This window comes from Podarcis raffonei, chromosome 4 (genome assembly GCF_027172205.1).
Source record: "Podarcis raffonei isolate rPodRaf1 chromosome 4, rPodRaf1.pri, whole genome shotgun sequence".
NCBI lineage: Eukaryota > Metazoa > Chordata > Lepidosauria > Squamata > Lacertidae > Podarcis > Podarcis raffonei.
The window spans coordinates 65,427,758-65,455,739 of NC_070605.1; the positions used below are offsets into that span (position 1 = coordinate 65,427,758).

Sequence of the window (27,982 nt, forward strand, 5' to 3'; positions counted from 1 at the left end):
ATTTTCACATTTTCCCCCAAGCACAGAAAGGCTTTGCACTTGGGGGGGGGGGGAATCCATTTGCCTGGAATTGCTAGCAATGAGTTCTCTTGCTGCAGCATTCACACGATTTTGTTTTCACAGCAACCCCAGAGACAGGAATAATTGAAAGGGTCCACCTGCAGTTTGAAACCAAAGTGGTAACAAACCACGGTATGCCAAGATCCTAAACATTATACTGAAAAGTCAGGGATTGTTTCTGAGCAAAAACATACACCAAGCAAATTAGAAATCCTTACTTTTTTCTTTCACTTTCTAGTATCCTGAACAAATCCTTGAAGTACTGGGGCACACGAACAACGACATTTTCTGAAGCATCTATGTCCTTAAGTTCAGGATAAAGCTTGGTGTCGATCACCTTCTTGATATATCCCAGCCAGTCAAACTGAAACATAAGCAAAGGTTCAGTTCCTGACTCTTGCAGACGACAACAACAAAAGCTTATAAGTTAATTACCTACCATTAGCTGAACGACTTAAAAGTTTTGCCTAATTTCAAAGTTGAAGTTCACTGCACAACATCACAAATATTTTGAAACTTAAATAAAAATGCAGCTGTATTTAAAATAATAATAGTGAACACCTGTTTCAACTAATTTCATTTAAATTGCCATCTTATGCACATCTGAAGAACCTTTCAGTTTGAAAGGTAATTACACAGTCCAATCAGGCATTAATATAGTCATTTTCCAATTAACTTCAACCAACCTGAGGGATCAGGGTGCTGAGTTCCGATATGTTCATTTTGTTGTACATAGATTCATTGGTTCGATTCTCATGTGGAATCATTATCTGCAAAATATAAATGCAAACAAATATTATTTTCCTCCACAAATCCACTCTGACTTTGCCAACACTCACATAATCTGGGTGCGACAAGGTATGAATAGCAATGTTACCTGTTCAGTTTTCAATAAAATAAGTTACAAACCTATTATTATGATTCATTAGCAAAAAATCTTCTTTTTCCATAAACATTTTACATTTCCCCCCATGTAACACAATGAAATTCATCTTTATCCATACTAATATCTATCCCTTCCAATATGAAACGATGTTCAGTTTCATAATCCCAGGTGGATACCTACTCTACATCAAATGTATCTGAAAGGCAGGAAAATCTAGAAAACTAACTAACCAGTGGATTAGGGAGAAATTATTGTAAACTACTGATGCTGTCTTCAAATTTAGCACTGCAATTAGGCCTGGAAACTAATTGCTAGTCAGGTCAGGAATAGCATTATATTCTCAAGCTGTCTTGAGCAGGCTGGCCACTGAATTTTGCACCACCAGAAGTTTCCAAATTGTTTTCAGTGTTAGCGCAACATATAACTCATTATAGTAATCTAACCTAAAGGTTATTTAGCAGCAGCTGTAAAGAGCTCCTACTCATTTACATTTATATTCTTGTTCAACCCTTAAATCCTTCGAGTATCAAACTTATTCCTGGATGTGCTACTGGCAGTTGCCTACTTGTGGACATATCTTGCCAATTCATCACTTTTGGCATTCGGCTTCCGAGATGCTTGAAAATCGAGGTACCGCTGTATTTATACACTGCCCTTCATCCAAAGATCACAGGGCAGTTCACAACATAAAAATAAAAGATACAGTTTGTCACTGCATTGGAACTCCAGGAAAGCACCAAGTGAATGAAGAAGTGAAGCCATGTCTATCCCTTTGGACATCCAGTTGCCACAAATGCAGCTAAAACCCACATTTAGAAAAGCACTAACCTCAGCAATTTTAACTTCTAGTTTCAACACAGACTTCATGTCCAACTCTGCACGTGAAGCATTGGCACCCAAAAGCACTGCTGTATCCACCATGAACTGGAACAGGGCTTCTCTGTACTACAATGTGATAAGAATCCAGTTATCATTACAGCTAAACAGAGAATTAACCTCAGCATAATAAAGTATGCCCCCCACACCTTATTGAAGCATAAGAATAGTACATTATTTTCTTACCTTCCTTTTTCAATTTCCTTTGCATATTAATCATACTATTGTGCTCTATATTAGTTAACATGCTCTATCTAGTCAGCATTCATCCTCATTTGCTTGCATGAAACAAGCACTGATGTTAGATTATATCCAGTGTTTATTGAGCATTTGTTCTGATTTGGGTATGGAGTGGTTATGCAACAATGAGCATTCATCCAGAATTCATCCTGATTTGCTTGCAGGGCATTTACATGTCTTCCCATTGGCCATTTGTTTGTCCCTTTCAATGCATTTCCCCATCGCTTTCCAAACCGCAAAAATGTTGTGGGTGGTATCCAACTAAAGGGTTCCGCTAGAGCAATGATTGCCAGGTTCTCTCTCCTCTCCCTGTGCGCCCCCCACGCAACCCCTAAATCTGTTCCCTCCAGTGAAGGTTTATGGGGCACAGATGGGGGACACGGTAAGAGGAGAGCATGAGGGTTCCACTGTGCAGCTAAAACTCCTTGTAGTATCAGAACTTTTAAGCTGGAAACAACCACTTGTAGTAGTAGGTAAGGTAAAGGTAAAGGAATCCCTGACCATTAGGTCCAGTCGTGACCGACTCTGGGGTTGCGGCGCTCATCTCGCTTTATTGGCCGAGGGAGCCAGCGTACAGCTTCCGGGTCATGTGGCCAGCATGACTAAGCCACTTCTGGTGAACCAGAGAACACACGGGAACGCCATTTACCTTCCCGCCGGAGCAGTACCTATTTATCTACTTGCACTTTGATGTGCTTTCGAACTGCTAGGTTGGCAGGAGCAGGGACCGAGCAACGGGAGCTCACCCCGTCACAGGGATTTGAACCGCCAACCTTCTGATCAGCAAGTCCTAGGCTCTGTGGTTTAACCCACAGCGCCACCCGCGTCCCTTTTGTGGTTGTTGTTAAAAAAAGGATATGTTGTGCAAATCCCTATTCCATCTAGAACAGTGGTTCCCAACCTTTTTTGACCATGTCCCACCTAAGCATCTCTAAAATCCTGGTTCTCCCTCCCCCCGTGACATATAATTCTTATTATTCAAAAAGTGAACTCCTATTCACGTGGAGGAAGCCTAAAAGGTCATTAATTTGGTCTAACTCATTCTCGAATTGCCCCTCTTAACAATCAGATTGCCCCCCTGTAGGGCGTGTTGGGAACCACAGATCTAGAAGTATGCAGTGAGAAAGTGAATCTACATTTTACTCAGCCTGCAGCAGGAACTCATTGGGGATTGGGGAAAAATTTAAAGGTGAACTAGTTCGCAGTTTCCAAAACAATATGTGAACCAAAAGAGGCATCCTTTGAAATTCACATTTCTCTGAATTTTGCAATGCAGTTCTCCAGCAAAGTTCTCTGCAAAAAAAATGCATATACCAGGATAAAATGTGACATAAATGCACGTTATTGAAAACAGCATACAAAATGCATTATATTAGGGGAAACTGCTTTGGGAAAATTTGCATATTAGGAAAAATTACAAACAAAAAGGTGTATATTAAAAAAAAATGCAAATTGAAGATTGGGGAAAATGCAAAACTGAGAGAAACAAAAGTTGACACAGTCACCCATCCCTAGTGGCTACTAAAGAGAGAATATTTTCAGTAATGGCAGCCCAGTTTTGGAATGTTCTTCTCAAAGAAGCTTGCCTGGTGCCCACACTGTGGTTCTTCCACCAGCAGGCAACAACCTTTCAACCTTCCCAGGCTTTTTAAAAAAATGTTTGAGTGTTCCTTATGTATATGACACCACTGATATACTCCGCTGCTGGATTTATTCAAGTCTTGTATTGTGTTATGTTGATTATGTTTTGGATTTTTTTTATATATAATCTTTGTGTTTCACAGTTTTAATTTGCTGTTGTTTACCACTCAGATAATTTCAATTACCGAATGGCATAGTAGCAGATAAATGGAAGTAGTAGCAGATAAATAGTAGCAGATAAATGGAAATAAATAAAACAGTTACTGCAGAAGGTTTAAATCTCTAAACAGGAAGTTGACAGGATTAAACAAGTAATTAATTAATTAATATGGTGGCAAAGGAGAAGAAATCCTCAACGTAGAAATTGTTCTCCATTTAGATGCTTAAGTAAGCAATGCTCACGGATTTAGCTTCTGTGGTGTTTTCCAGGTAGTCTTCTCGTGCTGACAGGGACAGAGATGCTTGGTCTAGCTATTAAAAATATGTAAAGAATACAACAGCGTCAGTTCCCATTAAATACACTTCCATAATACTACTCAATCTCAAATTTATAGTTTCATTAAGAAAAAGGAAGACACACAAGCAATCTTTTAAAAAATGATTTACTAATGTTAAGCAATGGGCACTTTTTAAAAAGAAAATAATAATTCAGGCATCCAATTAAGTTCACATTTAAATATTATATTCTGCTTTCTTGGGGACATTGGCTTCTGTATGACATTGGGGAGTTTAGGAATTCTACAATAGACATTTTCCCCAAGATATAAATGTCCCCTGGCATATCTAATCTGGAAATTCATTTGATCCTTCAGTAACTAATTAGGATACAAGCATGTTCTTCTTGTAAATCAGATTGCTGTAAATCAAATTAGAGATGAGCTTAGAATGCCCTAAGGAATACAGTTACATATATTCCCCTGACTTTTAGTCATTTGCATATATACATACTAATGGCCAGGTTCTGTGGAGATGTTGTTGAACATGGTGGCAAAAGGCTGATAACTCCTATCAACAAAATTAGCTGGAGGGTGTGTAATTATGAGTTTGATGCAGGTTTTAAAGGTATTATAGAATTAGTTTCTCACATGTCTGGTGAAAGAAGGCATTCTTTCTGCCATGTTTGAAAATTTCATAATTAAAACATAATGAGTCCAGAAACTAGGGACTCAGCTACATTGGCAAAGAAAAAGCACTTTTTATGAGTTCTTTATGCATTCTAACACTGTGACACCAGATGGCACTGTGGAGTTCCATTTTTGCCAACCTAATTTCTCACACAACATTTAAAACAGTGAAGTGCTTAACTGAAACACTTCTTTGATGTGTCTAGATCCAGCCTAAGACCTTCTTTCTTCACAGAGGCACATGCCTGCACCCGTGTTGATGGCCACAGGTTGGGCTTCCAGCTGCCGCTTCCAAGTGTGCCATAAACTCCCACTCCCTGTGACACAAATTAGTCAACTATAAATCAGGACATGGGTCACCCATATAGCACATGCTTTTGTGGGTCCAGATGCAGTGAAGCCCAGGACAGCAGCATGGAATTAAACAGGCCACAACTTTATGGATAACAGATCCTGGCATAGCCATTGCTGGTTGATGACTGACCTGATTGACTAAAATTAAGGGTTGCCTTGGGATGTGCATCAGTTGTGGGCAACCGCCTTGAACACCATTCAGGAGCGCTATGGCCCATCAACTCCTAAACTGGGTGACCAGACAAGAGCATCATCTTGCAGGCTCTCTTCAAGGGATACCCTGCTGCTGCAGTTGTTGTGAGGGGAGCTCTCACCACTCACTTAGACTAGGGCTCCATCCCTATGCCTAATCCATTGTAAAATTGTGACATCACTATCCTTTCGGGAAGGATATCCAAATGCACACGATCATACTGTGACCTTATAACCCTTGAAAGCTTCACCCTTGTCTTTTTAATTTTTCCAGTTATTTGAAACATTTTATACTGTGATGACAATAAAGGTACTTGATTAATTGATTGATTGTGACATTTGCTATGAGGCAGGCAAAAGCCCTCCAGGAGGTTCAATTGGCCTAAAGGGGAAATCCCTCCCTGGCCCAGAAAATGGTGACTGAAGCAAGGCACACAGAAGCTAGTCCGCCTGTGCCTGGCCAGCTACCAAATATCAACTAAAGGAGAGGGAGGGTGGGAATCCAGAGGAGAACTGAGGCCCTCTGGTCTGCTCCCCAAGCCACACCCCTGGAGTCCCCCATGACTGGCCCCGCTGCCTGCAGGAGAATCCATAGCAGCGGACTCCCTCATGCCACAGGAGGGAGTCCCATCTGCCATGGCTGCACCCAGCCACAAACACAGCTCCCCCAAATTCAAGTAAGCAATCCCTTCTGGCACCCAGAGGGTCCTGTTGTAACAAACCCTCCCCACTCTCTTATGCTGAAATAGAAAGGAGCCTTCTATTATAGCTCATTGAAAGTTTTTGTTTCACGTCTATCTGCATGAGTTGGGCAGTTTGGAGGGGGGAGTTTACAAATACGACACACACATGCACGCCAAAATCACACCACACCATGGCACAGTTCGACTTCAAAGAAGTCTTATATTAGCCTCAGTACAAGGCTCATTTCAAGCCTAATTACATTGGAGGAGGAGCAATTTTCAGGGATCGCTCTCATTAAAAACACTTCTTGTCATAATTAAGCTTCAAAGAAATCTGCTGTGTCAGTCCTAGTTGTTATAGGGGGCTCGATTTTTTTTTAGTTGTTACCAGGGGCTGATCTTCCTGAAGACTGCAGCTGGAGAGGGAAGATTAACTCTTGAACTTCCAGGAAGATTTCTCTCTCTCACTCACACACCCCTATAACACTTATGTGAAACGAAAACACTCTCTCTTTTTTTTAAGTCTCATTGCTGATGAGTGGAGTGGGGGGGTAACTGCCATGGATGTGCTTGTGCATGGTTGCAGTGTGCAGGCATATGTGTCCCCACAACAGTTTCTCCAATTTGTAAATGTGCCCATTTGCAAAAGTTGGCAATTCCTGAACATAATGGCTAAAATGTGGAGCACTAGATATTTTTAGTAAACTGGTGAAAACTCGCATCTACCTCCATCAACCCCCTCTACCATACCTTTATGATGTGCTCATTAGAGTTCTTATCATCAGAAGCCACATACATTCGGATGAAAACAGAACTGCTATATTGGCCACGAAGAGTAGCCAGGGTCTGTAGCATGCTGAACTTCCTTTCTGACCACAATCCATCAGGCCCAATGTTCGATTCCAGGACAGGCCAGCGGAACGGAGAATGTTTCAGCATGCTCAAAAGAGGCTTTGCATCAGCTTTCTCTATCTTATCTGGAGGCGGAAAAAGCAAGCCATCAGAAGACAACTTCCAGGTAATACCATTTTAAGAGTGCTCATTAGAAATACTGTTATATGTGGAGAGCAACAGGATGTGTATACATAAATTTATTTAAGTAGTAGTAATGTTAGATTACTATCAGATTTCTCCATATGGGTATGCATTCAGAAGAAATGTCCCATTAAACATATATGATAGTTAAAATCCCATGCACCAGGGAATACTGTGCAATCAATCTAAGGCATGTTTACTGAGAAGTAAGCCTCACTTATTCCTAGGTAAGTGTACCCTAAGTACAGGACTGCATTCTAAAAGTACAAATTATTTAGTACTGACTTAATGGGAGAAGAGCAATAACTGGCACAAGTCATAAAATGCTGTTTTTGCAACATTTTGCATGTTTTGGTATGCATAAAACAGAGATTCGTTTCAGAGCTGCTCATTGCTTGATATTTATAGAATGATGGAAAATAAAAAGTATTTGCCAGTTTGTGTACATTCAGACTCTAACCTGTAACCCTGTAAATGAAAGTTACTTACTCTCATTCATACACGAAGAATAAAGAATCTTAGCCTTCTGTACAGCTTCACTGTCTCGCCTTTTGCTAAGAGGTTTCTCAAGGAGAGCTGTGAAGTCAAATGAGGAGAAAACATTAGTTTCAAGTTTAACCATCCTAGAGTTTTACCAACATCAAACAATAGGTCAGAACATCACATCACTAGACAATGAACCTGAATTCTTCAGAATTTAATGTTGGTAGTCTAGGAAGACTGACATTCTTGAATCTAGAGGCTCAGGAAATGTTAGGCCCATACACAGTGCTTCATTGTTAAGATGAAAAGTTTGGGGGTTCCAAAGAACAGAGAACCTCTGTTTTGAAATTTCTTCCCTTCACTCTAGAGGAGGGGAGCAGGCTTTGAAGCTTTAGTAACAGGCGAAAGACACATAGTAAATGGCGCTCTCTTCCTTAATACCTAATTCAAGTAGGACCTGCAGCAAAATCTTGCAGTGTGGAGTGGTACTGTTCAAGAAGCCAACAAACTGTGCCCATTTCCAGGACACTCCATTCAACTCCCCCATTTTCTATTCCGCCCCCCTTTCCAATAATCAGTCAGCATCCCATGGCCACTGAGCACTGTTCGTCCTCATTGGGCTTTACTTGGGTTTCCCCTAAGAATCTTATTTATTTGTTGTATTTCTTCAAACCTGGCGTTTCCCCAAGCTCCTTGTCTGGATTAGAGTACGTAACTCTTTTATTTTCAAGGTTACAGGTTGGGATCTGAACATACAGAAACTGACATATGCTTTTTCTTCTTATATAGCCATGAACACAATATGCCATTAAAATGACACAGGCAGTTTGTGTTATGGTCAGATGAACATACAAGATGCCGAGTAATGTGTGAAGTGCATGCTGCATTGGTGTCAAGCAATGAAGCACTATGGGGGAGGGGGAAACTATTATATGAACACAAAACCGAGTATCCCTACTTTCATCTGTGAACTGTCTGAGGGAGCAGAGCCAAGCTCAGGCAGTGAACAGGTTCCAGGGTTAAACCATGTTTCAAATAAATCTCAGCCTACAAGAAGACCAAAGCTTTGCTATAAATCATTAAAACAAACCAATATCTGAGGGAAACATTCATGGAACAAAGGTCCCTTCCAGATGACCTGTTTATTGAGCATTCATTCTCATTTGTTTATGATGAGGTAATATGATGAGGTAATATGATGTTGTGCCAAGCAATTGTTATTCCCCCAATTCCAGTCACTCTCCTTTAAAAAACCAAAACCCCTCCCAAAATTGCTTTTCTTTTTTCTTGGAGGTAGGTTTATTGTTCAAGAACTCCACCTCCATTTTAATTGTGCAGCCTTAATATGCCCGTATTGATTCTCACGAACAAAATGGAAGCCGTTCATAGGTGCCCTAAGTTGTCCTGCATGGAGCAAAGTCAATCCTGTTTGCAATACAAACGTAAATCCGGCCTTGAACAAGAACGTTAGTTTGCATTACACATTAATTGTGTAAATATTCTCTTAGATAGAGGTTCATAAGGGATAGAGCCATGCACATGACAACACTAAGAATGTGCACACCACTAACAAAACAAAAGGAGGCGGAAATTGGTCATATTTATATATAATTAGCACAGATAGGGAAAGAACTAAATGCATTTTTTTCCTTCCAAGACATAGAATGCCAAAGGAAGCATATCAGATTTCATGTAATTAACCCTAATATATGGTCTCTCTGTGGACATGCAAGGCTTGGATTTGGCAAAGCTATATTTGTGCTTCAGGAACAAGAGATTTCCCCACTCCCGGAACTGCCTCAAATACCATAACAGAGGCAAAGGCTAACTTGCAATGAATCGGATCATTCTTTTACCTGGTGCAATGCTGATTTGGAGTGTTCTTTCTACTCTGTGTACACATTACTGGCTTAAAACAGTGAGGGGGTTTTTCCTCAGTGCGTTTCAAGTTGCATTTGCCCATCGGACAGGCAAGGTGGGAGAATGGGCACTGACGTCTTCAGCTGATGGAATTGCCTGGTTAGTTTCACTGCCCCATCGTCGCCCCAGAGATGGGGTAGGAAAAGGAAAGGAAAATCCCACACACCTGGGATTCAATGCTACTTGAAAAAGGATACTGGGTTCAAGTTCAATTAAAGCTGGCTTGGGGGGAAACCAAATCAAAACAGAGTATTTCACCAGAAACGGCAGGATTGCTCTAGACCCTTGGGTATTGTCATAGGTACACAGATTAAAAAGAGAAGTGAGAGTGCACTACAGCCAGAGTAAGAAGTAATGTGTACACAGCCTACCTGGCTGTATCTGTTCCTTCCAAAGCTCACAAGCTATTTTATGTATCTGTCTTTATTATAGAATACTATAGCCTGCCTGCTTCCTAGGCTTCTGCAAAGAGTTTCAGTTTTGAAGTCTTAAAAGGGAACGGGGAAAGGCTAGGCTGCACTCCCTACAGGGTTTACACAGGACAGTGATCTTTGTGTAGGAAGGAGTGGAAAGACTTAGAAATAAAGAAAACACAAAAGCCTATAGCACAGGGGTTTTACTGCCGTTGTGACAGCAAAACGGGAGAATTATATGCACCACCCTTAAAGGAAAGGTGGAGTATAAATGCAACAGATTTGTAAATCATCATTACCTTTCCATTTTGCCTGTTCTATGACCCTGCAATCAGCCCCAAGACACATCTTCCCATAGATAAACCCAATGGATACTTAGACAATCAGTAATGTCAGGTTTGCCTGTAATACTAAGCCAAACTACGGCTTAGCATGAACGAGCAACTATGCAGGCGCACAGTAAGAAAATGGTGGCCACTTATCCCCAACTCCTGCTGCTGTCATCCTATTGTGCATTTAGCCACCACTTGGCTTAGTGTTGGGTGCAAACATGGGCTCATGGTTTGTCTCTCCCAAACAAACCTGGAGTGCTAAGCCAACAACAAGCCTTGTTTGGAGTGAGCCAAACTGTGAGCCCAGGTTCACACATAACACTCAACCAAAGCTGATAGAGGACTGAGGGAAGCATCCATGTTTTTCTTACTATGTATTGGCACACTTGCACATTCACACCAAACCATAGATAGATTGGCTCAGCATTAAATGTGAACCAGGTCAGTAACATGCAGCTACCAGGTTCCTTGGACATCTTGCGCCTGACGTCCTAGACACAATTACCTAGGAGGAAATCCCATTAAACCTAGTAGGGCTTACTTCTGAGCAGGGATGGTTCCAGGTTTGGGGAGGCCCTTGGGCAAATGCCCCCCCTCCTTCCCAAAGTACTGCTGCCTGATTCACTTGCCCTTTCCCTCTGGGCCCCAGTCCATGCAGCCACGCCGAGAGAGAAAGGTACCACTGTTTCTTCCAACTCATTGCTTGCATGCTTGGAGAGAGAAGGTGAACCAAGGCCAAGGATCAGCAGCCTCCAGGTAGTGACAGTGGGACCCCTGTAGGAATATGGCTCTTCAAAGGTGCTCTGATTCCAGTTGTGCTCCTAATAAAACATGCATAAGTCTACACTGCAAAACATCTGTTAGATCATCTCTACTGGAGCAGCTCTCACAATGGATCCTTTTTGTGGGGATGGGGGGTTGCCTGGATTTTAAATAAATATTGAATGTTGACTATTGAACTGTATAAAAGTAGGTTCGTATTTATTTTGGAAATATCTGATATCAAAACTATTTTTATTTACATAGTTGTATACATAATGATAGAAGACAATATTTAAATTTGGTAATTTAGCATTATTATATAGTACTGCTTGTATATAGCTCTATCATTCATTATATTTATAAATACCGTCTTGGCCCAAATATAAGCTGCACCTTTAAAATCCAAGGGGAAAGAAGAAGAAAAAGACGATACCTGAATATAAGCCACTCCCTTAAAATTCCTCAGGCACTCACACCCGTTCCATTTTACTGTATGTCTGTTTCATCAGTGATATCGTAAAAGCCAATTTTTGTAAGGCCGCGAATTTAAACCACACTTTAACTTTTCACGGTCGGAATTTGGAAAAAAAGTGAGGCTTGTATTCCAGCCAATATGGTGTGTGTGTGGGTGGGTGTATTTGTAAAATAGCCCAAAACAATGAAAATAAACGCACCTCGCTTAAGATTATAAATTCAATTACAATAGTGGGGAAGGAATAAAAACTGAAGGAGATGAGCTCAAGTAAAATACAAAGAAAATGGTAAATGTCAATTGTATTGCTAGTTTTCTTCAGTCACCACCATAAAGCATATCATATACGCTCCCCAGAGCATATCAAAATGGTCCTCCAGGGGGTTCCCTGGCCTTCTCTTGACCTAATTATCTATAACACACTCCAGTGAATAGCAGCCAGGTTGACTTGGAAGAGGATTTACATCCAGCTTGAAATATAAAATGGAAACAGCAGGTGCCAAAGCCAGTTGTTAAGTGTGCTTCAAGGCGGTGGAATGCCATAACTTGCCTCATTAAGCAAGTGTCATCTGTGCACTCCAAAGCAGGTTCAAGGTGTTCGCACTCTTTCTTAAGCCTTCCAAACTCTGCAAATTGCTTTAGTGCATATAACTCAGTTACTTGTGCCAGGAACGTTAAAAGAGGCAAAGAGCCTTATGTAGCCGGTGCCTTTATTTTGACCTAGCTCAGCAGAAAGAACCACATCAAATCATGCTCAGCCTCTGACACTCTCTGGCAAGTGCACAAAATAGCAAGACAAAGAAACTGCGAGACTAAGGTTCCATTAGAGTGCAAAACAGAGACCCTGCATAAATCAATGCTGACACGAGTACAGATCGAACTACAAGGAAAGCACATCACAAGATGAGCATAGGCAAGAATTACGGTCTGAGAGCCAGTGCAGCATTGTGGGTAGTGTTAGGCTAGGAGTGGGGAGACCCATATTCAGATTCCTGGTGAGACATGAAGTTCATTCATAGTCTAACCCACCTCACTGGGTTGCTGTGAGGATATAAAGGGGAAATCTTGTGTACAGTTCCCTGACCTTATTGTAGGAAAAGCCTACAATATGCCTTTAAACATTTTACAGGGAACACCTCTCTTCTTGACATCTTATTTGGTCACCACCACCACCACCCATATCTTAAATGTAACTCTATTCAGTACAAGGCATTTTTAACAATTTGCCCAGATAACATTTTAGTCTGCTCTAAATTGCTTTTTCTTCTGCATTTGGAACCCTACAGGGACCATTAATGCAGTGTTTGGGTAAAAGATTAAGCACCTTGTCCTATACTCAAGATCACCCTCTCCAAAAAAGCCATTTCTGAAATAAAAGGGGCATCAGCGCTTATAGTTACACAAGCTTTTGGTAAGCCTCATTAGACCCTGAGTGTATAAAGGATTGAGGCCTAAAAGGGTCATCAGTTTACCCACCCTGAGGGGAACCATCAGTCATATCCTGTTCAAACAAAATACAACCTACACTGAAAACTAAGACGTCCTATAGTGGGTTCTTTTTTCCTGTTTAAAAAAGAAATCTATTTTAAAGCTAACTAACTATACACTTGTGGTTCAGCGTTACCTTTAATCTTACTTGCTATTTCTAGATCCTGCCACTTTCCCAGCCTACAGGCCAGCACAATTTCACTCTGGTGTTCATATCACTCAGTTTCTCCCACAAATTAAGAATCTACTTTACACATGCTGTCTGTAGCATTGAGTGCTCCTGTTCAGGATACTCCATTCCATTCTCCCACCCATCCAGTTTTACGTATTGCCTCAAACAGTCAGCAATTTGAAGTCACTGAGCATGTTCAGCTTTTTGTTGGGCTGTTTGGGGGTTCTCCCTGCCACTTAGGGCCCCCCCACAGATCTTTGGTACTTCTACAAAACTTGGGAGTTCCCCAAATGCCATACCTCACCTGTTTTCACTGCAGGACTAGCACTAAGCTAGAGGCAAGCATCTGGGGTGGAGAGTTGAGTTCACGGATATGAGCTCCTCACCTGATTTAGAACTCTTTGCTGCAAGACAAGGCTTCTAGACACATGGAGAGCCTATGGGAGTAGAAATGACCCCCTGTTTCAACTCATGGAGGGCATGTGGTTGATATTTTGCTCTTTGTACCCTGGATTCTATGCCTTTGGCTACGTTAAACATTTTACAAGGAATGCCACTTGAATGTCAGTGTAATGCTACTTATACAAGCCCTTTTTGCAAAATAACGTTTTGTTTCATAAATGCATATCAGAAAATGGTTGTTTTTGTGCACCTGCTGAAACACAACATTCAAGCTAATTCATGGTTTAAATGTTTGCAGTAAACATTTTGTATTTGACAGCTTGAAATCCTCATGCTTCAACTGAGGAGCAATGATACAGGCAACAGGCAAGAAAAGAGATGACTTCTCTTTCCATGTGGAAAGAAGAACAACAAGGCATACTTCTCATCTTAAAAATTCACAGCAGGAAGCACAGTAAGCCCCACTGAAGTCCGTCAGGCTTACTTCTGAGTAGACACGGTTGGGAATGTAGCATTTAGTAACAATTTGTATGCACATAATACAAAGTCAATAAACAACACTTCACTTCAGAAAAATGAAAAGCCATGTGATCCCTTTCAAGACAGGAGCAATTATGGTTAAGTAACTATGTAAACAACATACATTGCCAAGCAATTTACATATCTATTTACATATCATGTGCGTATTAAAAATAAAACCTTTTATAGAGAGCTGAGGTGAAAAAGCATTTATAGCAAGAGCAGAGGCGGTTTTAGGGTAGCGTGTCTGGTTTGGCTGCACTGGGTACCAGCACCACAGGGAGCACCATAACAATAATGTTGAACAGAGCACAAGAGGTGGAGGAGCAAATTTTAGTGTTGCACAGGGCACCGCTGAAATTCGAGAGCCCAAAGTCCAGCACTGGCAAGAACCCAGGCCATGACAGGTGTCTTCTCATAGCTGAGTAAGATTGTCTTCCATGAACACGGTCTTAACAGTGAGTCCGTAAGTTACTGTGGAGACCAATTCTGGATCCACACGTCCTTCCACAGTGGAAACATAGGTGTCTGGGCAGGAGTTTATCACAGTGAGGGTTTGTCAAACATGCCTTCCTCTTAGTTCATTTCTTCTTTTCGCCCTGAGTGCGTGCTTCTTCAAAGTCAATGACACCTTTGGTAAAGGCTGTTCTCCAACTGGAGCACTTGCAGGCCAGTGTTTCCCAGTTAACAGTGCTTATGTTACATTTTTTCAGATTTGTCTTGAGAGCTTCTTTAAATCTCTTTTGTTGCCCACCCGTATTTTACTTTCCATTCTTGAGGTGGGAATAGAGTAGTTGCTATGGAAAAGCAAAGATCACCAGTGTCAAAGCAATGATTCTTCAACATCAACTTCGTTGGACTGGTCATGTTGTTTGGATGGCAGATGATAAGTGTAGAATGGGAGACAGAAGAAGATACAACTGATAGATATGTTGGAGGAATCCATTCAACATGAGCTATCTGAGAGACCAGCAACTTTTTCTCAAAAATATGGTGGATATTAAATCAGTCTTTTTCATCTATAATATTTGTTTATTCACTTATTTGTCCTTCACTTCTCTCCATTAGAAGCCTAATGAGGCAGAGGGCTGCTGCACCCCACAGACTAAGCCTATATATGGAAAAAAAGTGGCAAGATGGCCCTTCTACATTTCAGACATAACAACTTTGTTTCTGAACACCCTCAAATGGAAGAAAAAAGATACTTAAAAGTGATAAAAAGATATCAGGAATAGATGTTGTAGGTTTTTTTCAGATAAATAGATGTTCTGATGTTCAGTCCTGGTCTGAACAATCATTCCAACCTTATTTTCCCAGTTTGTTAACAGACAGCAATACAGAGTTCCCTGGTTCTGATGTAGCAGGGAACTCCGGCTTCATCCAAACCAGGAACTTGGAATGAGAGTGGGGAGAAGAAGGGCAAAAAGTGTCCGGCTCAAGCACTCATTTCCAGCTTCATAAACTTCAAATCCAGACCAGTATCTTCTAAATGCTCTCCAGCCCATACTGAAAATATACAATTCCAAGACAAACAGCTTTCTTTACGTTTCAGTCCTGTGAGCTGCTATTCTAGTTGAATGTGGATACAGACTTTTACCACATGCCCACAGCTGCAAGGATTTAAGCCCAGGTGTAAAGGCACCATCCATCATCATACACAAGTCTTCCAGAGCTCAGTGCCACTCTTATGACCACACCGTTTCCCAGAATCTACCCTGCGCAGCTCAGCTGTGTAAGAAATCTCCATGGTTTAAGAGAGGTCTGCTCAAAGTGAAGATGCACAAAGGCCAGTAATGGCCACTCACTCGCATGGGACGTTGAGAACTACTTTGATGGCTCAGTTCAAATCCTGGACACACCTTGCCAGGTGGGGAGAGAGAAAGGTTGCCTATACCGCCAGGGTAATCACCATAGCTCAGTGATACAGCAAATCCTTTTCATTCAGAAGATCCCAGATTCAGATCTAGTTAGGGGCTGAAAAGACCCCTGTCTGAAACCCCAGAGAGCACCTGCCAATCTGTGTAGGCAATACTAAGCTAGAGAGACCAATAATCTGACTTGGTACAAGGCTCTTGTTCTTTTCAACACTGCTTGGCAGAAAGGCAGTTTTCATTTCTAAAGAGCCACAAAGTCATGGCTGTGGTTTTTATCCCCTGGAAATCATGACCTGACAAAGACAAAAACCTTAAGTATAGTGTCGCAACTTGACGCCACTGCATTCCAGGGAGGATTATAGTTCAAGTGTCAGATTTCTACTTCACTGAAAGTTCCAAGAACTGGCACACCAGACACAGAAGATGGACATTTGGAGTATTTAAGAACATCCAAAATACTAAGTATATTCTGTCCCAGCTGAAAATAAAAATACAACAGCCGTAAGCCTCTAAAATTAGGCTCAGCCTTTTTATTCTAATCATAGGCCACTTTGCCAGAGCTCTATGCAACAAAGATGAGTAATCTCAGACAACGGGACCCAAGATCTACCAAGCCCAAACCCAGCACTCCACGGAATAGAAGCCTTGTGCTCCAATTTATTTATGCAGACATTTATACTTTTTATCCAAAACAATCTTTTGACACTTGGTTCCCTATTATGAATGCATCTAGCACTTGCAGCAATCAATCAATGAGTTCTAATGTGCAATTAATGAGGATTTAATTAATATGTACTTCCAGGGAGATTTCACGAACATTTAACCATAAATCAATTGAAACTGGTATGATAATCCAAGAAAACAACCACCAGTTCATGGGAATTAAACTGAATAAAGAATGATGATACCTCTAGAGTTTATGAAACGATACACAGGACGGAGAAAGTGAACAGAGAAAAGTTTTTCTCCCTCATGACACTAGAACTCGTGGACATCCAAGGTAGCTGAATGCTGGAAGATTTAGCATGGATAAAATAATATACTTGTTCACACAACACATTGTCACACTATGGAACTTGCTTATCCAAGGAGCCCATAATGGCCACCAACTTAAATGGCTTTAAAAGAGGATTAGACAAATTCATGGAGGAGAGGGGTGTCAATGGCTACCAACCAAGATGGCTATGTCTACATCCACAGTTGGAGGCAGCAATGCTTCCAAAAACCAGTTGCTGGAAACCAAGAGAAGGGAGATTCCTCTTGTGCTCACGTTCTGTTCCTTGGTTTCTCACAGGCATCTGGTTGGCCACTGCGAGAACAGGATGTAGGACTAGATGGGCCATTCAGCAGACCATTCTTATTTTCTTACATAAGAATTTCCACATAAGAAGCCATTTTGATGTGCAATATTTTCAAAATAATATGGAAGATTACATGAAATGTAGGCAAAAAGGTGCCAAATTTCTAGACTATAGCCCATTTTAAAAGAGCACATCACCCACCTCCTCAGAGTCACACACTCTTTCCTGACCCTCACATGTTTCCACTTCCTTGAATTTACAGAGGCATTTCCCTCAATCTCCTCTTCTCTGGCTAAATGGCTCTCTGCACCACTCAGCCAACCTCAATCCAAAAGTATTGCCATGGCAAAAAGGTCCCTCCTCAGCCTCAAACAACACATTACAGAAATTCCTTCTAAATCTAAAATTGCCCATAACCAACAACACTGAGTGTTCATATCTGTTACAGCTTGATTCATCTCTGTTCTGAAATAGTGCATGGTGCTGATGGGAGCCTCCCTCCTGTGCCATGTAGCAGCTTACATGGGCGATTTTTGTAAGGGTCACAGCAGGGTGAGAGGGTTGAATCCCAAAACTCTTTCCTGCCTTCTGTGGTATTGATCCTGAATGGCCCCCGGGATGAACAGTTTTAAGAACAATCACAGTAACGAATTCAACATAGTGTGTCATTTGGCCCTAAAATCCTTAGGCCCTGGACTTGCCAGAAACCCACCCTCGCCTCCAAATTGCAAATTAAAAAACATGAAAACTGCAAAGAAGATTAGGCATGTGTCCTGCTGCAGTGCGGGAGCAAAAGAGCAGGCACTCATTCGGAAGTCGCTTTATAGTTAATTTAAACAGTCCGATGGTATACATGTCTACCCAGAAGTAAGTTTCTTTGTGTTTAATGGAGCTTACTCCCAGGTAAGGGGAAGTACAACTGCAGCCTAGGCTTTGGGTTTAGAGTTGGTATTGGAGAAAGCAGGGCTTTAACAGCTGTGTGACTGGCAGGAATTAAACACATTAAGCCTTTTCTAGTATGTGAATAAGGAAAGCTTGACCTCTTCACAATCCATCTGTCAGACACTTAGTTACATGTGTGGTCACCAATTTATTTTTGGGCCCTCCACTCCACCTGCAAAGAGGACACAAATTTGCATGTGGCACAAAACATATGAAAGTGTTACGCAAATCTGTGTCCTCTTTTGCAAGTGGGTCAGAGGGTGGAATTCACATACAGTGTACAGAACCCAGAAAATCCTGTTGGCCCCCCGACTCAGAGAGGCAAATGAATCATTCTGAAGGAAATGGAAGCTGAAGCACAAGGCATAAACCTTCCATAAATATTTTGTAATAACATGCAACCACAGAGCTAAATAGAACTGTCTGATCCAGCAGCATGAACTCTCTTCACACAAAGATGGTGGCCTCTCCCGCCCAAAAGAAGTCTGTGGGGAAAAAGAACTTGTGGCTTATATCATGTGCAGCCATAAAAACCTCTCTCAGGAACCAAAATGATCTCCTTTACTCATCCCCCGTTTCCCACATAGCCATTACAAAGACAGCTCATTTGTCTAACCTACATAATTATCTGCGTTTCCTACCATACAGTTTTTATTTTAAAAAAACACCATTTTTTTAAAAATTAGAAGGCTCAACTATGAACTGATTTCACTGGCTGAGTGGGATTTTTGTCTCAACAGATAATGTCAGTTGTGCAATGTCTCTTGGCAGTTGGGTAAACTGGAATCAACCAATTATTGTACAGATGGCTGCATCTTTTATCCATTGCCATTATGGGGTAAGAAAGGGTGTCAAAATTACGTATCACCCACTCATGTATGGGGGAGGTGCAGTTTTTGCTACATTAGCAATGACACAGACTGAACACCAGAAATAGGAGAATTAGGCCACGGATCAATACAGGGTTAAAGGTCTCCCATCGCTAGCAGTTTACTGGAAAGCCTTGAAAATACTTATGTTCAAAAGTATTCCCACCATTCCAAATGATCTCCCATGCAATGCTGAGATTTAGGAATGTGAACGATTATTTATTGCTTCCTGCAGAGCCATATGGGAACAGTTGTGTATTTTTTCATTTTTTATTTTGCTCCAGAGATGAAATCAAGTGTTTGCTATCTGGTCAAAGTGCAGTCAATTGTTTGGTTACCTAAGTTTGTTTACATGATTCACAAAGAAATACCACCTTCATTTAAATACCAGGCTAATATGTGCAGTACTCCCAAATGCCACAGAAAGGGCAGAGCCCAATTCAAGGACGTTAGCCAGGAAATGTAATAAGGAGGAACATATTTACTATTTCACTTGCTCGCTCTCAAAAAATGAAATACTTTAATGCCAAACATCATGTAGTTTGGGATACACACACACACACACACACTCCCAAACATGGCAAGGTCCAGATAAATGTGGCTCTCTGGTATCTTTACATTCAACAGTTGTGGGCAGTGTGCAATGTGCAGTGATTGGTATAGTAATATGTTCCAAATGTGTTTTTATTGTTTTATTTCTTGTTGTTTGCCACCCTGGGTTCCTTTGGAAGGGCAGGGTAGAAATTTAATAAAAATAAACAAACAGAAATAATACTTCTGAAAACCCATCAAAAATGATTGCTGTTCATTAATCCAGGAATTGCGTAGATTTAGTGTGTTTATGAAAGAGTCATTGTGTGTAATACCATGTGCCTTCAGCTCATGGGAAAGCTTTTGATCTGGCAGACACCTCCATCAATGGAAGAGAGTGGTGAACTTTCCCACTCTCCCTGAAGCCCCCAGGCATTGCAAATCCACTAAGGTCACTCTGCTAATGTGCTACACAATGGTGCCATCTCTACTGCACTGCAACCCTGAGCAAGCCCCTGGGGAAAGAGGTTAGGGAGTGAAGCAAAGTATCATCTCTGTCTTCATTTTTTTTTAATACTTTATTTAAGATCATCTCTGCCTTCATGCAGAGGCACTTTCCAAGATCAGGGATGAGGAGGGTGCAGGGTTCTGGTGACCAAAAGGTTTGTCTTGGCAACCAAGGCCAGTCAACATCTGTAGACCCTGTGAGGAAGGCTGAGGAAGACCTGAGGAGAACCTAAATGGCAACTAAAACCTTAACCTGTGCATGTGTATATTATACTAACATTTTTCAAGGCATCCCCTCAATTTCTTCCCCCAAAGTAAGTAGGGATAAAGGAAAGATGGTGTTTTGCTAGGAACAGATACCGGAACATTGGGAGTGGTAATAGTTTAAGCATATGGTGGTGGTGTTTTTGTTTTTTTGCACTAAGACCAGTAACTAACAATTGTACATTTGCTGGACTGGTCTGTTAGCAATATTTGGCACAGCCATTTCTCTCCACGCCAGCAAAGACCTGCATGCAATGCCATTAGGATTGCTTAACCTTTTAAAAAGCAAAGAGCAAAACTCCATAAAATATTCCCTAACATATACATTCTGACACAAAGCTCAGATTTATAGAATCCTGTTTGCCAGAGAGTGTTGGTTTCCTCTGCTACACAATTCAAACAAACAAGAGTCAAAATATTGTCTTGCTCTTTGTCTTTAGTGATGTAAGAGGTCGAACTAACATGTCCATTTACCATTCCAAGGGTGTTACTAGATTCCACTACTCCCTCGGACACTTCTTTCCCACCACCAGATTCCAAAAATACATTTCAGACCAAGAGACTGCATAAACATTGTTTTAGGATTGACTCAATTGTCTTATGCCTCATTCTGAATCTGCTTTTAACAGCATTTGGGGACCTTGTTATTGTCTGTAAATTGTTGCTGGTAATTTTTATTTTCCTTGCTCTTATTTGAATCATTTTTAGGTCATTGTTTGGTGATATTTTTTATCCTTAAATTAAACCTTCCCTAATTCTGAAGTAAGGGGGGGGGGAATACCTGAGGTAATTTCAGTGGGAAAATGCCAACAATTGTCAAGGTTCCAAGCAGTTGCTATGTATAAAAAATAAGTGTGCAAGACGGGTCCTGTTCCAATTTTATTATATTGGCTTGGTTCACACAACACGGTAAACCAAACTATGGGACCACACAAATCTGCAGGCTTTCAGAGAGAAGTTCACTGACATTTTGCTTCTCCTGATCCAAGTTGGATTCAGCATGGAGTCTGAACTTGAGCTCATAGCTAAGGTCTCTTCTTGCTAACCATGGGCAATAACCAAGGTTTGCTTCTGGCTAGTGAGGAGAAAGCTTAACCACAAGTCCAGGTTCAGATGACGCATTAAGCCAAACCATGATTTACTTCAGTGTAGTTTGGGAGTAAAAAAGACCGAGGAGGAACAAAGTGTCAGTGAGCTCTTCTCCATGAGCCTACACAAGTCGTAGTTTGGCTTAGCACGTCATGCAAACCAGGCTATAGTTTCAAATGCAGCTCATTCTTTGTCAGTCCAATTCTAGATCTTTAAAGTACATGGCACCTTGCAAAAATACACTGGAAAATTGATCCCTGACCTTAAATGAAGTCTGTCTATACTAATCACCCTTGACACATGCATACATCAAAACAGCAGCAAACACCTCCAGTTTGCTAGCCCTAGAGACATCCCATGGACATTTCAGAAAGCAAGTATTTCTTCAGTGTAACAGAACAAAACTGTTGATCTGGATAATTTTTCTAAACTATTTGTAAATTATGAAGTAGGTATCTATTGATTTTGTTTAGAATATTTATAAACCACTTAATCAAAGAAGTATCCGACCCCAAGCAGGGGTTTGGGCTGGGTTTTCATCAGTATGCAGATGATACTGAGCTCTACCTCTCCTTCAAATTGAAGGTCCTGTTTGAGTGTCTGGAGGCGGTTGAAGGATGGATGGTTGCTAACAGATTGAGGTGGAATCCTGACAAGACAGAAGCACTGTTTTGGGGGGGCACAGGGAGGCAGGCGGGGGGGGACCAGGTGCACAGCCTGGAAGTCATTTTGGACTCACAGCTGTCCATGAAGGCACAGGTCAATTCTTTGTCCAGGCAGCTGTCTACCAGCTTCATCTGGTACGCCGGCTGAGACCCTACCTGCCTGCAGACTCTCACCAGAGTGGTGCATGTTCCGTTTATCTCCCACTTAGACTACTGCAATGAGCTCTATTTGGGGGTACCTTTGAAGCTGACTCAGAAACTACAACTAATCCAGAATGTGGCAGCTAGATTGGTGACTGGGAGTAGCTGCCAGGACCATATAACACTGGTCCTAAGGGATCTTCACTAGCTCCCAGTATGTTTCTGAGCACAATTCAAAGTGTTGGTGCTGACCTTTAAAGCCCTAAATGGTCTTGGCCCAGTATACATGAAGGAGTGTTTTCACCCCCATCGCTCAGCACTGAGGTCCTCCTCTGAGGGTCTTCTGCTGGTTCTCTCACTGTGGAACACCCTCCCTTCAGTTGCCAAGGAGATAAAAAACTACATAACTTTTAGAAGACATCTAAATGCAGCCCTGTATCAAGAAGTTTTCAGTGCTTGATGTTTTACTATTTGCTGTCAGCCGCCCAGAGTGGCTGGGGAAACCCAGCCAGATGGGTGGGGTATAAATAATATATTTATTATATAAATAAATTTGTAGATAAAGCGCAGCTAAAAGCCACAAAACAATTAAAACACACACATATTTAACATCATAATTAAAACAGATAAAACCAGTGAAGCTTTTAAAACATGAAAATTCATCAGCATGTTAGTGTGAATTTCTCCTAAAATACACATTTTTATGCAATTTTGCCCAATATACACATTTTTACAAAGCCATTTTCCCTAATAGCACACATTTTTGTTATTATCACTAATATATGCATTTTTACACACACTGTACTCTAGTCTATGCATTTTTGTGTACATTTTTGTGTACATTACTTAGCTATAGAACTGTCTTGCAAAATAAGTACAAATGAGGACAGCTATGTTTCATTTTGTGTATGGTTTTGGAAATTGCAAATTAGGTAGATTCATCTTTATATGCAAAGGGCATCAAATTTCTCCCTCATCCTGAGAATAGTTTCTTATCCTTCACCCAGCGCATATCAAATATCAAAAATATAATTGCATTCAGTTGGGCTTACAACGTAAAAATGCATAGGATTGGAGCCTCATGAAAAAAATAGGGTTAGGCTGGGTAAAAAGTTTCATAAACATCTGACTGCAGCTGCAGAACAATTACATGTGGAAAAACCGTGGCAGTCCTTGTTTCTCGTATTGCTACACTTAACTTTTTATGGCTGTGATTCTAAAAGAATTATAAACAACTTTTAAAATGGCTTTTAATGCCAAACGGTGTCACCATTTAAAAGATGGGCGGTTTTCTTTCATGTGAGAAAGATTTCACAATAAAGCAACTAATGAAAATGCAGGCCAGCAGCTGAACCATTTGCAGGACTGTGATATACAGGGTTCCAAGAGGGCAGAAGCGTCCCAATTATTTTTACTATTGGAATGCTCCTGTTATTTCATTCCTACAGGGGCAGGTTCATAAGTTACCGAGAAGCAAGGGGGCACAATCCTTGCACTTTTTATTCCTCTAATTCCACTGTACTCTGTGAAGTGAGACTTGAGCTCCTGGTCTGGGACTCATGGGAAAAGGGTGATGCATGTGTCTTTTTCCTTCCCTCAGCTTATTGGCAATACATGAACTGATCTGGAGACTAAAGCTAAAATAGAAACTTCTTCCACATATCTCCAATTCTCCAAGCTCATGTGCATGCTTGAAGGTGTGCTTGGGTTGTGTGTGTTTTTGGTAAGACAATATCAAGAAATCCAGATGGGGCCTTCTTTATCTCAACTGGAAGAGAGTTCCACATGTGGGGAGGCAATGCTAAGGAGGCCCTATCCCAGTGGAGGAGTTCAGGCTTTAAAATTTCAGTGGCAACCTGTGCAATGCTAAAATTCAGCATGTCCCACCCGCGCACCCCCACTGCCTCTTGTCTTCCGTTGTTTGTCATTGCTGTAACATCCCCTGAAGCACCCTCTCAGCTCGGCACCCAGTGCAGGTGAACCAGTTGTCTGCCCATCTCACAGGCCCACCAGCCTAATAACTCTCACAGGAGGATTCACAGTGAACCTCTGAAGCTGACCCCAACCACACAAGAGAATTGAAGTGGGCACAGTGCAACTACTAGAATCATTACAGACCCACACCACAGGGCTAAGCTAGAAATCAGGGGACAGGAACCAAGCATGTTCCGGGGGGGAGGGGGTTCAGCCTCTCAGGTGGGGTGCCATTGCCATTATAAGAGAACAAGGGGGGTGTTCATGATGAGTCACTGCCTTGTCTTGCTGTGACCTATTACTGTTAAGTTGTGGGTGAACATATCAGACGACACAGTGATTCTTCAAACAGCTCTTGTTTATTCACAGGCCAGAACAGAACTGAACTGAAGGGTTCAGCCAGCCTGCTTATATAGAGCTCCACTACAATGCAACTGTAACCACTTTCTGTAACTATCCAATCACTGAATGTCACTTTCAATCCCTTATTTGCATATGTGGACCTGAATGAAAACTATCTACAGTATCCCCCTGCTGGCCCAGGGTGAGAACTTCAGTACATAACAATTACTTTATGCAAATTTGTCCAGCCCATCTCAGATCCAGCCTCAGTATAAGGTTGGGAGGTAATTTAAAGCAGGAAAGTGTTTCACTCCCCTCTCCAGTGCAACCCTTGCCGCTGCTTTTCATGGGAATACAGGATGTGGCTCTGTGCTGGGTCAAATTACTTGTCCACATAGGCTGAAACTGCCCTGGGACCTTTGGTATGCAAACTGATCAATAGTAGCAATGTAGAAGTCTGGCCCCATTAGGTCTCACATTAGTTCCAGCTCCAGAATTCTAGGAAGTCCTTGTGCAAGATGCTCCTTCCTAGTGCAGGCCCCCCTTCTTCATGCTACCCATTTGTTTTCTGTGTGGGCCCATTCCACAAAGGCACCCAGACAGAGACAACAAGGTAAGCAGAGTCCTTCTCCTTGTTTGTTCTCCTCTCACTGCTCACTTGCATAGAGAGGGAACAGGCAGTGGCAGCCAGGAGCAGGGCCCAAGCATCTAGAAGTGGGGACCTGCTGAGCCCAATGAGTCCACCCCCTGGTGCCAGCTTGGTCTAGTTTGGCCCTCTTTTGCAATGTATGCCGATATGATGTGTCCTCAGAGTGGGAATGGCTCTGCATAGGCAATGCCCTATGGTAAATGCCATCTATTATATTGTCATTAATAATTGCCCATTTTTTTTTGTTCTGTTGTTAAATATCATTCTCATCATAGAAGCCTGGCATTGCTGCTTAAAAATAAGAGTATTTTTTTCCCCTCTCCTCTGCGGTTCTGTGTGGCTGCCCACTGAGATGGTTTTGCAGTAAAATCCAACATAAAGAAAAGAACATTCAAATGAAAATATCTTGCTTCCTACACACTTCCACCCCAGGCTATTTTTTCTTCCAAACATGCAGACATTCCTCAAAACAGTTCTCTTGGTGACAGATAATTGAACACCTAAGCACCTAGATTTGACCTGTCTGCTAAAATACTCACATTTCAAATAAACAAGCTGAAGAAAAATTATGAAAGGATAGACACCACACAGTTCTCAAAACTTGCACCACTCTCTCAGTTAAACGTTGTGATTCTTTCACAATACTGAGACCAGGGATGCAGTGGTGTAGGAAGGGGGGTGCGGTGGGTGCGGTCCGCCCCGGGTGTTATCACTGAGGGGGGGAGTGACAAAATGGCAAAAATATGAGTTTTGGGGGGAAATAACTCCCACACCCACTGCACACATCTTCCTACACCATTGCAGGAGCACTCTCCCCTCGAGTGATTTCCATAAACCAGAAGCATTGCTGCCTCCAACTTTGTAGTTTGCACAATTATTTTTTATACAACTTATAGACCAAAACAGTCACTACCAACAGTAGAGGAAAGCCTGCAAACTGTACCATGCTCGGCAGACGTCAAAAAAAAAAGGTTGTGAACGTGTTACACAGTGTACAAATTGTCCATATATGTATAGAACTGCTAGTAATAACAAGTGTGGCTGGTGGGAATTCTGAAAATCACAACATGAAGCTGGTCCCTGAAAAATGGTTGTATTTCAGGCATAGGGAAACTTGGCCCTCCAGATGTTTTTGAGACTACAATTCCCATCATCCCTGACTACTGGTCCTGTTAGCTAGGGATGATGGGAGTTGCAGTCTCAAAACAGCGGGAGTGCCAAGTTTGCCTATGCCTGTTGCATTTTCTTCAGATGTATATTTTATACTGTACAATGGCCTGGAGAAGGGCTACCATGTGGAAAGATTTTCCTGTAGACATCAGGTGGGCACTGATTGCTGGGTGTTTCCCATTACAATTACAAACATATCTCTTTAACCCCCCCCCCTTTCTCTGTTAATACTACCATATTTTTCGCTCGATAACACACACCTGACCATAACACGCACATAGTTTTTAGAGGAGGAAAACAAGGGGGGGAAATCTGAATGAAACAGTGGATGTATCATTTTTGTGCTTCATGCTGTGGCCACAGACATGTGATTTGACGGTGAGTTTGGGGTAGCCCAATGCAAAAATCCTGAGAATCCATGTCGATCTGTGCTTTGTAACCACGTTTTTGCACCATTGCAGCCCCAGGCAACAGTGGGTGCGTGATTTTTTTTGGTGCGGGATGTAGCCATGGACATGCTATGTGATCTGATGGTGAATCTGGGGTGACCCAATGCAAAGATCCTGAGGATCCATGTGGATCCGTGCTTTGTAACCACGTTTTTGCACCATTGCAGCCCTGTTTTTGCATCAGATCATTGCTATGTGATCTGATGGTGAATTTGGGGTGACCCAATGCAAAGATCCTGAGGATCCATGTGGATCCGTGCTTTGTAACCACGTTTTAAGTGGGGAGGGAAGGAAAAACATAGAAGGGACAAGGAGCACGAGAAAGGTGTGCGGAGAAGCAGCTGGCTAAGAATGCAAGAGAGGGGTTTAAAGGGGGGGGAAGGAAGGCAAAAGTCCCCCCCACCCAAGCCAGCCCCCCCCCTCTCCTGCATGTTTTCCGCTGCCTGCGAGTCCCTAGACGCAGCAGCACCAGCACCGGAGCATGGAGAGGAATTAGAGGGAAGGACGCTCTGCTTTCCCCTCTGCTTGCCTGGAGGGGAGGGGATTTGCCTGCTCTTTGTTCCGTTTGAGCAAACACAGTAACGAAACAGAAGCGGGTGGGCAGTAAGACCCTGAGGCAGAATGCAGGAAAGCAGCAGCCTCCTCTCCTCCATGACGGCTCGATATGATTTTTGCCTGATTTTTGCCCTGTACTTGGGACAGTCAGCTCCAGGGACCACACATTCGCTCAATAACACGCACAGACATTTCCCCTTACTTTTTAGGAGAAAAAATCTGCATGTTATAGAGGGAAAAATACAGTAATTCCTGGGATTTCCAGCTGGGATTTTGTTGCTGCGTACTTAGGAAATTCTTATACTTTGTTATACGCTGTTTGCTTTTATTGTTCTGCAAACCGCCTTGGTGTTTCGTGAAGCGAAAGATGGCATACAAGTGGTTTTTATAATCAAATTAAATAAATATTGTTTCCCTCCAAAAGTCAGGATAGGGGCACTTGCCCTGCTCCCACAAGATAATCATTCACCTATTCGAAAGCCAGAATGGTATAGTGGTTGAATGTAACACATAGATTGATGGACCATAGCCATTCATTTTGTCATTTTTTGTCATATAGAAAGGAGGATGAAATAGGTCTTTTCAAGCACCTGAACATGCGAATGC

At 41.9% G+C, this 27,982-nt stretch overlaps 1 protein-coding gene across 3 annotated transcripts in view; it reads right to left on the reverse strand.

Moving 5' to 3' along the window:
- The window catches only part of PHEX (phosphate regulating endopeptidase X-linked), a 97,913-nt gene that overhangs the window by 53,600 nt on the left and 16,331 nt on the right, over positions 1–27,982 (reverse strand). For all 3 annotated transcript variants that reach the window (XM_053387023.1, XM_053387024.1, XM_053387025.1), the window contains 6 exons: positions 7,581–7,667; positions 6,807–7,033; positions 4,106–4,174; positions 1,775–1,891; positions 747–830; positions 279–424 (listed from right to left, as the gene is read on the reverse strand). In XM_053387023.1, the coding sequence (XP_053242998.1) occupies positions 279–424; positions 747–830; positions 1,775–1,891; positions 4,106–4,174; positions 6,807–7,033; positions 7,581–7,667 (730 nt within the window). The remainder of the gene's footprint in view (positions 1–278; positions 425–746; positions 831–1,774; positions 1,892–4,105; positions 4,175–6,806; positions 7,034–7,580; positions 7,668–27,982) is intronic.